At 47.6% G+C, this 12,566-nt stretch overlaps 1 protein-coding gene across 4 annotated transcripts in view; it reads left to right on the top strand.

Annotated features, from left to right (window-relative positions):
• SAMM50 (SAMM50 sorting and assembly machinery component) overlaps positions 1 to 12,566 on the top strand; it is a 209,052-nt gene that overhangs the window by 177,660 nt on the left and 18,826 nt on the right. For all 4 annotated transcript variants that reach the window (XM_029600121.1, XM_029600123.1, XM_029600120.1 and 1 more), the window contains one exon: positions 739 to 880. In XM_029600121.1, coding sequence (XP_029455981.1) covers positions 739 to 880 — 142 coding nt within the window. The remainder of the gene's footprint in view (positions 1 to 738; positions 881 to 12,566) is intronic.

Raw genomic sequence — 12,566 nt, 5'->3', positions numbered from 1 at the left:
GCTAGGAAAGTGTGCTTTTCATATTCCAGCAACACTCATCTCCAAACTCCCATTTCAATTCCCCTGTGTAGTCTTTAAAGCTCAGCACTAACACTCCCTGCTCTTTTATTAATGCAAATCCATCAAGTGAGTAAATACAGAAGTTTTGGTAGATGATTGATTAATGAGTGTTCATGAAAAACATGCAAATGGCACAACATCCAAGGTTAAAACTTGTGCGTGTTCAACCAGGTTTCTGCATGTTTTAATGAAACCAGTACTACAAATACTATAAAATAATAGGCTAGAAAAAGGAAAGTAAAGAGCCAAAACACCCCACAGAATAAAACAAGACTGTTTTCCTTTAGACTGCAAGAGAGATGAAGCCGGTAAAAGGGCGTGCTTAATGCATAAGATCAAAGGTGTGATGGAAGGATGTTAAGAAAGGCCACCTTACCCCTCTTTGCTCTAAAGGAAGGGGAGGAACTAGGTGGAAAGGAAGTTGCTGAGTATACTGTTTAATTTCTTAAAATTCCCTCAAATAATTGTTCCGACCAAGAGCCCCAGACTGAGAGAATTGGTTTGTTTCTCTTAGTGATCTTGATTTGTAGTACTGTGAAAGCATAGAACTATCAAACTACCAGGCCAGACTCTTGGGAAACTTTGCACATTTTGACACCATTTGGTGGCCAGGCAATGATAATCGTAACTTCTTTGCTGTGTGTTAGTGTCGTAACCATGTTTCTTTTCACTTCTTAGGTGAAGGTCCCAAAGCTCATCTTCGTAAATTAGCAGAATGCATTCGCTGGTCTTATGGTGCAGGGATAGTCCTCCGACTTGGCAACATTGCAAGACTAGAGCTTAACTACTGTATCCCGATGGGCATACAGAGTGGAGACAGGTATGTTTATTTTTCTATGGGGTTGCATTTATTTATATTTTCTTGTAACCCGCCCTGAATGTTGGAGGGGTGGGTAACAAATGCTTTTAAATAAAATAGATCATTTTCTTTTTAAAACCAATATTTAAGGTTTACATTTTGAGCAAAAATGTACACAGAGTACTCCTGGAGAACTTCTGTGGAATGCAGAATTTTTGTACAGAATTCCTCTCCCATGCAGATTTTTAAGTTTATAGGCATGATTTGACACTGCGGGAAGGAGAACAACAAAAGAATGCGAATAGCCAAATCATCAGCCTCTGGAGGCCAGAATAAGACAGCAGCATCAAATCAGCCCATGTGATGGGAAAGAGGTGTGGGCCGGAAGGAGGCAGAAGCAGTGTTAGCAGTAGCCCACTGTTAGTTGACCATCCCTGAATCTGAGGTTCCATCTATGAGGCTCCATCCTTCACATCTCAGGAGGTAGTCTTAGAGGAAATAATGTGTTCATTATTAAGACTACTTAGTTGCAAAACCAGAACATAAGAACATGCCATACTGGGTCAGACCAAGGGTCCATCAAGCCCAGCATCCTGTTTCCAACAGTGGCCAATCCAAGCTATAAGTACCTGGCAGGTACCCAAAAACTGTCTATCCATACTACTGATGCTAATAATAGCAGTGGCTATTTTCTAAGTCAACTTGATTAATAGCAGGTAATGGACTTCTCCAAGAACTTATCCAAACCTTTTTTAAATCCAGCTACACTAACTGAACTCAGCACATCCCCTGGCAACGAATTCCAGAGTTTAATTATGCGTTGAGTGAAAAAGAACTTTCTCCGATTAGTTTTAAATGTGCTGTATGCTAACGCCATGGAGTGCACCCTAGTCCTATTATCTGAAAGAGTAAATAACTGATTCACATTTACTCATTCTAGACCTCATGATTTTAAACACCTCTATCATATCCCCCCTCAGCCGTCTCTTCTCCAAGCTGAACAGTCCTAACCTCTTTAGTCTTTCCTCATAAGGGAGTTATTCCAGCCCCTATATCATTTTGGTTGCCCTTCTGTGTACCTTCTCCATCGCAACTATATCTTTTTTGAGATGCGGTGACCAGAATTGTACAGAGTATTCAAGGTGCGGTCTCACCATGGAGCGATAGGAAAACTAGTTCTTACCTGTTAATTTTCGTTCCTGTAGTACCACGGATCAGTCCAGACCATGGGTTGACCCTCCTGTCCAGCAGATGGAGACAGACCAAAACTGAAAGGGTATCCTATATCAGGACAGAGCCTACCCTGCAGCCCTTCAGTATAACCATTGTCAAAGCAGATAAGAACAAAGATAAGCAAGCAACTGAAGACTCAAGTGAATAACAAACGAAGCCATTACCAACACTGAATGGCCTCTGTAGGAGAACGCTCTTGCATATCCTTAGACATCAACACAGATGCTTCCGGTGTTCTTAAGACAATGATAGGTGACTTTCATCCGGAGACCTGCAAAAATAAAAACTTCGAGTGGACGGCAGAAAAAGAAAAACAGGGAAGGGTGTCTGGACTGATCCGTGGTACTACAGGAATGAAAATTAAACAGGTAAGAACTAATTTTCCTTTCCCTGTACGTACCTGGATCAGTCCAGACCATGGGATGTACCAAAGCTTCCCTAAAACGGGTGGGACTGAGACAGTCCCGCTTGAAGCACCTGCCGACCGAAAGAACCAAAGATCGGTGCTTGCACATCGAAGGTAATGGCGAGCAAAGGTATGCAGGGATTTCCATGTTGCGGCCCTGCATATTTCCGGTGGAGAGACCGACTGACTCTCCACCCATGAAGTAGCCTGAGAACGCAAGGAATGAGCTTTTAAGCCCTCAGGAACCTCTCGACCTTGGCAGATATAGGCCGAAGAAATCGCCTCCTTCAACCACCGAACAATAGTAGTCTTAGAAGCCTGTTTGCCCTATTTGGACCACTCCAGAGAACAAAAAGATGATCGGAAACCCAAAACTCATTGGTGACCTGGAGGTAGTGCAATAACACGCGTTTCACATCAAGCCGGCGAAGATCACCTCCAACTGGACTCGCAATGTTCACTGACTGGTTGACATGAAAAGAAGAAACAACATTCGGCAAGAAGGAAGGGACAGTTTTGAGAGAAACCCCCGAATCAGAAAACCGCAAGAAGGGCTCCCGACAGGACAACGCTTGGATCTCCGATACCTGTTGAGCAGAACAAATAGACACCAGAAAGACTGTCTTAAGCGTAAGATCCTTGAGGGTAGCCCGACGGAGAGACTCGAACGGAGCCCCACAGAGAGCCCGAAGGACCAAATTGAGACTCCAGGATGGACAAGTGGACCGGATGGGCGGCCTCAAATGTTTGGCACCCCTGAGGAACCGAACAATGTCTAGGTGAGAAGCCACAGCATGACCTTCCACCCGACCTAAGAGAGAGCCAAGGGCAGACACTTGGACGCGCAACGAGCTAAAGGAAAGGCCCTTGGAAAGACCCTTCTGCAGGAAAGAAAGAACCACCGGGGCCGAGCGCACCAAAACACCCAATTTGGCACAGACATTCTCAAAGACTTTCCAGACGCGTACATAAACCAAAGAAGTAGATGGCTTACGAGCCCGAAGGAGGGTAGAGGTAACTTCTTCCTTATATCCTTTCCGTCTTAGTCTTCGCCGTTCAAAAGCCAGGCTGCTAGACAAAAGCGATCCGCCTGGTTGAAAAATACGGGGCCCTGCCATAACAGATGCGGGAGATGGCTGAGATGAAGAGGCCCAGCCGTCTCCAGGTTTACCAGATCCGCAAACCACGGCCTGCGGGGCCATTCGGGAGCCTCCAGGATGACCGGCCCTTTGTGAAGTTCTATTCTTCGGAGAGCCTTGCCTACGAGAGGCCAAGGAGGAAATATGTAGAGGAGGACGTCGTGGGGCCAGGGAAGAGCCAGGGCATCCACTCCCTCTGAACAGTGCTCCCTCCAGCGGCTGAAGAATCTGTTGGCTTTGGCATTGCCCAAGGTTGCCATGATGTCCAGGTGAGGGGGACCCCACCTTTTGATGATCAGATCCATCGCTCCGTCAGAGAGCTCCCACTCGCCTGGATCGAGCCACTGGCGGCTCAGGAAGTTGGCTTGCACATTCTCCTTGCCCGCTATGTGAGAGGCTGCTAGACACTCCAGGTGACACTGCCCAGGCAAGGAGCCAGCTGGCTTCCAGGGCCACCAGGCGACTCCGGGTGCCCCCTTGCCGATTGATATAAGCTACCATAGTGGAGTTGTCTGAAAGGACTCTTACCACCCTGCCATGGAATAGAGAGAGAAAAACCTGAACAGCCAGACGGACCGCTCGGGCCTCCAGGCGATTGATGTACCAACGGGACTGGACTGGAGACCAGTAACCCTGCGTGGTCTGAGACTGGCAGACCGCTCCCCAGCCAGATAGACTGGCATCCGTTGTGACTATAATCCACTGTGGAGTCTGAAGGGGCATCCCCCTCAGGAGGTGCGGAAGTGATAGCCAGCACTGTATGTTGGCGACGGTAGAGTCAGAAAGTGGGAGAATCGTCTGGAACTGTTCCGACACCGGCTGCCAACGGGATAGCAAAGCTCTCTGTAATGGTCGCATATGCACCAAAGCCCAAGGATCCAGGTCGATGGTGGAAGCCATGGTCCCCAGGACCAGGAGGTAGTCCTGGTCCTGGGGACCATGCACTTGATCCATAAGCTTGGACACTCAAGCGTGGGGCAGGAACACCTTGCCAAACCAGGTATTGAAGTGCGCCCCCAGAAATTCCAACACCTGGGATGGCTGTAAATTGCTTTTGGGGAAATTGACAATCCACCTGAGGGAGGTAAGGAGAGCAAGGGCCTGGTCAACCGCCTGTGGACAAAGAACCTCCGACTTGGCCCGACTTGGCCCGCACGAGCCAGTTATCCAGGTAAGGATGGACCAGGACTCCTTCTCGCCAGAGGGTGGCTGCCACTACCACCATGTCCTTGGTAAAAGTGCGCGGTGCGGTGGCTAGGCTGAAGGGCAGCGCCCGGAACTGAAACTGCTGGTCCAAGATGTGGAAGTGAAGATACCTCTGATGCTCGTGACGAATCGGGATGTGTAAGTAAGCCTCCGTCAGGTCGAGAGAGGCCAGGTATTCGCCAGAGTGAACAGCCGCTATGACCGCCCTCAGGGTCTCCATTCGAAAATGTGGTACCTTGAGGGCACGATAATCTCTCTTGAAAATTGGACGGAAGGAACTATCCTTTTTTGGCACTACGAAGTAGATGGGATACTGGCCGGCGCCAAGTTTGGCCTTTGGGACTGGGACAGTAGCCCCCAGTCCCTGGAGCCTGGTGAGAGTTTGATCCACAGCAGCCCACTTCAGAGGTCCGCAAGGAGAGATGACGTACAGATCCAGCAGATCTCGAGCAAACTCTAAGACTTATAATCTCGAGGACCCACTGGTCTGATGTAATTTTGGCCCATTCCTCATAAAACAGGGAGAGACGACCACCGAGGTTGGGTATGGAGGAATGGGCCGGCCGAATCTCATTGGGAAGCCGGCTTGGGCACGGAGCGCTGAGGAGCCCCATTTCAGAAGGACCGGCAGCCTCGAAAGGACTGAGACCAAGATTGAGATCTAGATGGGTAACCTCTAGTAGTGGCACCTCGCGCCCACACATTATATCTAAGCTGGCCCCTGAATCGGGTACGAGAGGGAACAAAAGCTCGTGACTGTTTCGGACGGTCCTCAGGCAGCTTATGAACCTTGTTCTCCCCCAAGGAATTAATAAGCTGCTCAAGGTACTCGCCGAAGAGCAACTTACCTTTAAAAGGCAGAGTGCCCAACCGAGACTTGGACGACGTAACCAGAGGGAGGAGTCTGACCGAGACCACCGAAGCCATTGCCTTTGCCTGGACCCGGAGATCGTACAGGGCATCCTCCCCATACGCAATGGCGCCTTCCAACCGTTCAGCCTGCTCCGCCTCTGCAGATGGGAGGTCCTGGGTGCCAAGTAATTGTTGGACCCACCTAAGGCTTGCCTGATGCATGAGACTGCAGCAGATCGTCACCCGAACTCCCAGGGCCAGAACTTCAAAGATTCGTTTGAGATGGAATTCCAGCTTGCGATCCTGCACATCCTTCAGGGCCGTGGCTCCCACCACTGGCATGGTGGTATGCTTTGTAACAGCGGAGACTGAAGAATCCACCGTGGGAATTTTCAGCATGTCCAGGCAATCTTCCGGGAGAGGATAGAGCTTGTCTATGCCTCTCCCTACGTGAAGCCCCGCCTCGGGAACTTCCCATTCCCTGAGAAGCAGCAACTTGTGCATAGGATGGAAGGAAAAAGCGCAGGCTGGAGCCCTGAGTCCCACAAGGACTGGATCCATACACACCAGCAGAGTGGCCATAAGAGAATCCGCCGGGGGCCCCTTGATCCCTAGCTCCTGAAGAACAAAGGGAATGAGGGGCTCCAGTTCTTCCCTTTGAAATAACCGTAGCACCCGGGGGTCATCCTATTCCGGGGGGGCGTCTCCGCCAAATCCGCAGGGGCCCGGCACCACCCGCACCCGGACAGGCCCCTGCGGATCTGGAGCTGTGGGAGCAAGCGGAGGGGGCAGCCACGGGATCTTGGCTGGGAGAAGACCTGAGGAAGGGTCCTCCTCCTGCAAGCTGGCCAGATAAGATTTGTGCATTAGAAGCACAAACTCAGAAGAAAAACATGGCCTGGACTTGCAGGAGTGGAGGGGGGGGGGTCAGGGACCACATCCTGGGGCCGCACGGGGCTTAAATCAGGGGGTGGGGGGGGGGACTGCCAAAATTGAGTCCTCACCCCTCTGCAGCCCCGAATTGGGGACTGCCGAAACTCCCAATATGATTGCCGTTCCTGCGGTTTGCCGACCCGGGAACAGCCTAGACATGCGGTGGGAGGATCGACCCCGGGCTTGACTTTTCGCCGCTGCCAGGGAGGGGCCCTCCCCACCCGGCAGACATCCGGAGCAAAGGCCCTCGTGCGAAGAGGGCTCTCCACATGCGAGGCAGCAGTGCGAACGTGGCATCCTCTGAGAGGAGAAGCCGTGAGCAGGAGAAAATCAGCTGGGCTGTGCTGCTGGGAGGAGCGGAGGCAGCGGATCGAATCCTGCTCGCTCCCCCACAAAAAAAAAACCTCGGCTGCTTTATTATGATCCGCAATGCTTAGAAAAGTTCTTAGAAGAACAGAGGGTCCAAAAAGAAGGAGAATAGATCCTCCAACCAAGAACATTGTTGGTAATTGTAAGGTAACTCTGACCAATTCTGTAATATTATTGTTTAGGATTATTCCCTATTGCGTTAAAAACTTGCTTATTTTTAGGCTCCTGTCTTGATGAGTAAATTGGAAGAAGGTGAATAACCATTTAGTTTATGATTATTGTTTTAAAATTTTGAGAGATGTTTATGATAAACCTTCTCCCTCAAAAATAATGTTCATTGTATGAATATTATATATGTCTTTCTTTTCTTGATTCAATTTGTAATCAAAAAATGATAAAGAATTAAAAAAAAAAAAAACAAACCTCGGCTGCTGACACAAAGGAGAAAAAGTGCCCAAATTTAAAAGTACACCCTTACATTATTTTTATTTTTTTTCTCGTGGTTGTGTATGCACTTTACATAGGGGAATGGTACATCCCTATGGGGCACTGCCGGGGAAGCGACGTACCGGAGCCAGGCAGGGGGGGAGTGACTGGACCACCAGTTTCACCCCACCTGAGGATCACCGGGAAAGGGGCCTAGGCTACGGAATGCAAGGGGCAAGCCCCCCTAGGCCCCACAAGAGCGAGGAGACAGCACTGTCTCCTGTGAAGTTTTAAAAAAAAAAAAAAAAAAAAAAAAAAAGGAACATAGAATTGTCTCTGAATTTTTTTTTCAACTAATACAACAGAAAAGTCCTTGCTTGATCCAGTACAAAGGAAGAAAGGAGAGAGCCCGCAGGAAAGGGGCTAACTGAAAGATCAGGGAACCGCAGGGTGAGCTTTTGCATCTGCTGGAGACAGAGAAATACTGAAGGGCTGCAGGGTGGGCTCTGTCCTGATATAGGATACCCTTTCGGTTTTGGTCTGTCGCCATCTGCTGGACAGGAGGCTCAACCCATGGTCTGGACTGATCCGGGTACGTACAGGGAAATAGGCATTATGACTTTTTCCGTTTTATTCACCATTCCCTTCCTAATAATTCCCAACATTGTTTGCTTTTTTGACTGCCGCAGCACACTGAGCCGACTATTTCAATGTATTCTCCACTAAGACGCCTAGATCTCTTTCCTGGGTTGTAGCACCTAATATGGAACCCAACATTGTGTAATTATAGCATGGGTTATTTTTCCCTATATGCATCACCTTGCCACATTAAATCCACATTAAATTTCATCTGCCATTTGGATGCCCAGTTTTCCAATCTCACAAGGTCCTCCTGTAGTTTATCACAATCCGCTTGTGATTTAACTACTCTGAATAATTTTGGATCATCTGCAAATTTGATTACCTCACTCGTATTACTTTCCAGATCATTTATAAATATATTGAAAAGCACAGGTCCCTGTACAGATCCCTGAGGCAACTCCACTGCCCACCCACCCCCCACTGAGAAAATTGTCCATTTAATCCTACTCTGTTTCCTGCCTTTTAACCAATTTGTAACCAAAGAGAGAAAGGTGAATTCAAAATGGAAAACTGCTTTTCTCTTTATTTTATATGTATAGATATAGATATACAAGTAGGTAGAGAGATCTGTAGGGTCAGATTATCATTATTTGTTACCAGATTAGTTAGCTGTGCCCATATCCTGAGGGATAACTACATTGATCTAATTTTGGTTGGAAATTGGTATAATGTTTCTCATCCATTGTGCCTTCAGACCTGATTAGGTGTGACTCAGAAAAGTCAACACTGCCTGGTGCTCAGATCCAGGCTAGCACTTGGAATCTGCTCTTAGCACCTTGCAGCAACAAAAAGCACCACTGCTTGTTCTTAAATATGTAGGAGCTCCTTTCTGAAAACATGTATAATCATGCATATCTCCTCTTCCTAGCTACAGCATGATTCCTGGAGCATGGTAACCAATGGGCAGATTGTAGGGATTGGATAGCAGAGTCCCACTTCATGCAGCACTTACATTTTTATACAGCAGCTCTTTATCTTCCCCCTCCTGAGCAGGGCGGGATTAAGGCCGACTGATGCCCTAAGCACAGCCTAGTAATGGTGCCCCCTCGACCCTTCCATTGCTTAACTGACAAGACATTAAGATTCAATAAGGTAAAATGAGAGGTTAAAAATTCAGTTTTCTTCCAGGCCAGACCCTACAACTATATTAAATATAAACTTTTTTTTAATGTTGTTTATATAACACTAAATAGTTGTAAGCAACTATTATTTACTTTAAATTATTTAAATTATTTACTTATAACTAGGGGGCAACAGGAAAATGCAAATTTTCAACACTCTGTGGTGCCCCCCCCCCCCCCTTCTCTTGGTGCCGTATGCAGGTACTTATTTTGCTTAATGGTTAATCCAGGGCTCCTCCCATGCCTCCTGTTTAGTCCTTCCAGCCTCTGTCATAACCCCAGGCTGAGTGATACAGATAGAGTATGCAGTGAACAATGGATGTAACTCACTCAAGTATTGGGAGCAGCAGCAGTAGTGAAGGAGCTCTGGAGCTATGATAACTGAGCCGGCTGCCTCTTTCATTTTAAGTTCTCCCTTCTGCAGTTGAAGATAGTGGGAGCTGGTCCATTGTGACAGATTCGTGTCTCTCTTTACTTTTGTTTTAACGTTTGGAAGAGACTGGTGAGGCTTTCAATGCTTCCTTAGCTCTCTTGCCAGACAAGTCCTCTCCATATCCGCACTGCCTACATAATGCAGTTTGGTAAGCCTTGGTCTTGAAAAGGTTGGGAAACATCAATATAATTATGTAACAATTATTTAGTCTATGATGCCATCTAATGGATGCAAGCTTGTATAGCAGATGAAATAAATGAATATACCAATAATCCATGAAAAAACATTCATTCTCTAGTAAAAAGAAACCCAATTCATTCTACAAATTGCATATTTTAAGCCACCTAAAGCCACTTCTAGACTCTTGGGATTTCCGATCAGCCTTGCGAGCTCTAGTCCTGACTTTGCTCAATTTATTATAATGCTCTTTAGCAGGTCTACCGCATGCACTATTCATCCTTTGCAGGTAGAACAGAATTTGGCGGCCCAGCTATTATCTGGCATGAGATTACATGACCACATCTTACCTGTGCTTGCATCCCTGCATTGGCTCCCTGAGAATAGCAGAATCAAATACAAAACATATGAATAAACTTATTCATAATGACTCTCTTCCTTGGCTCAATGCTATATAAGAGTTTATGGAAAAGTATAAAGTTGTAGATAAACAACAATATGGATTTAGGAAATAGCATGGACAGAGACTTTGCTGTTGTCATTGTTAGATTTTTTGCATTGCAAGCTAGATAAAGGAAAGTCGGGGGTGTTGATCCAATTATATCTTACAGCAGAGTTTGACACTGTCCATCATGGTTTATTGCTTTAAATGCTTAGGAATTGGATTGGCATATCCAGTTCTTTCGTGGTTTAGATAATATGTGGAGGAAAGATACCAAGAGGTTCAGCTCAGATTGGAAATTGATTGCCATAGGTTTTCCACAAGGCTCAGCACTGTTGTCCTGCACTTTCTTTTATGTCTGACTCTGTTACGGGATATATTTAGAAGCTCAGGAGTGATGTACTATCTTTACACAGATGACATTCAATTTTATGTCCCTTATAATAGTGGTTTACTGCCGATTGTTGAATTTCTATCTTATATGAGAAAGATCAATATTTGGTTAAAAACAATCATTTATGCTTAAATATAGCAAAATCATCATTGCTTTGGACTGGAAAGCAATCCCCGCTTCATGAAAGTATAATGTTCTCCTACTCTGGAACACAATTAAATATATATGATGAGGTGTGTAATCTTGCAGTCATGATTGATTCCAAATTAACTATGGTTTCCCAAATCAAATAGGTAGCAAAAAAGACATCTCATAAACTGAAGATGGTAATGCATTTAAAACTGCTGTTGACTGTAGGGTTATTTCGTTTGGTTATTCAAGCTTTTCTTTTTGCTCAGTTGGATTATTGCAATAGTCTGTCTATTGGCATTGCAAAAAAAAAATCTACGTGCTTTTTGTTACAATATGCAGCCGCATTTATTTTAACTGGAATAAGTCAAACTGAGCATTCCCTGTACGTACCAGGATCAGTCCAGACTGCTGGGTTATGCCTCACCTCCAGCAGATGGAGTCAGAGAAAAGCTGAAAAGCACCCTCTAGATATACTGGTGTGCCACCTGCGATCCCTCAGTATTTTCTCTGACTCCAGCAGATCGAGAGGCATAACCTGCGGTCCTGATCTCTCCAAATTTCTACATGGGTGTACAGGTTGGAGTGACCCTGACTAGATCAATTAGTGGGTGAGACAGTTTTAGAAAAAAAAAAAAAAGGAATTTCTCCTCTTTCTTTTGGTCTCATGCACTGCGAGGGGTCTTGTTCAGGGCAGGCTTGGCAGGGCAATGCCCTATGACCAAATACCCGGAGATAGATAGTTTCTAAGGGACCGGGGGGAGTATTTATCGGTGGGCCAGTGACTCTTCCCCCACTCCCCCCCCTCCCCACCCGAGGTTGCATATACCAGAGCTTTCCCTCTGAAGGGGGCTTTTTGGAGTACATTGTTGGACATATGGAAGGGAATCTGTCCAGAAAGCACCAGTAAGACCTGTTGGGGACAGGCAGGGGTGCACTTATCCTCAGCCCCAGCCTGCCACATTCAAAGGTCCCGGGACTCCGGAGGGGGTGGCTTTGCTGTCCGGCGCGTTGTGTGGAGGCATCGCTGAGAGGTGCTCCCTGAAGGGCGCTCTCTTTTGGCGCGGTCTCATGCCGCGATCTTCGGCCTGCGGGGGTGCGACTCTCCCGAGAGGACCTCTGCTCCTGATGCCTTCCCGGGGGCGAGGGACCCTCTCGGGGGCCGAGCGCTGCCCGCAGTTCAGCTTCTTCGCGCTCGCGGAGAGCCTCACTCCCTCGTAGGTCGGCCCCGCCTCCCACCGAAGAAGGAGCGGCGGCCATCTTGGCCATGCCGCACTCCGAGCATCGGAGGAGGGGGACTTCCCTCCTCCCTCCCCGCCGGCACTGAGCCCACAGCGAATTCAGGATTTCGGGGCCCCCCCTCCTCCTCCTCCCCTGCACTCCCGTCCCGCGGGGGATACCTCAAAGGGGCCAGCTCCGTTTTCATTGAAGTTTGTGCTCTTGATGCACAAAGCTTTCTTGGAGGCAGAAGCGGCCTGGAAGTGGAGGTGGATGATCCCCAGGTCCTGCGATTATTTAGCAAAGATGAGCTAGATCACCAGATCTCTCGTGTTTTGATGAAATTAGGAATCCCGGCGCCCCCCCAGGAAGCGGATGCTTCTCCAGGAGATGAGGTTTTAGCGGGGCTCCGGGGACCTCCACAAACCTTCCCATTTCACCCTAAATTGTTCCAAATTGTCTCTAAGGAATGGGAACTGCCAGAGGCTTCATTGCGTGTCAGCAGGGCTATGGAGAAGTTGTTCCCCTGCTGGCCGAGTCCGTAGACCTCCTCAAGATCCCCAAGGTGGATTCAGCTGTCACGGCGG

The sequence above is a fragment of the Rhinatrema bivittatum genome, chromosome 4 (assembly GCF_901001135.1).
Source record: "Rhinatrema bivittatum chromosome 4, aRhiBiv1.1, whole genome shotgun sequence".
In the NCBI taxonomy this organism is placed as follows: Eukaryota; Metazoa; Chordata; class Amphibia; order Gymnophiona; family Rhinatrematidae; genus Rhinatrema; species Rhinatrema bivittatum.
The sequence above is the reverse complement of the archived record's forward strand: the minus strand, read 5'-3'. Positions and strand labels throughout refer to the sequence as shown.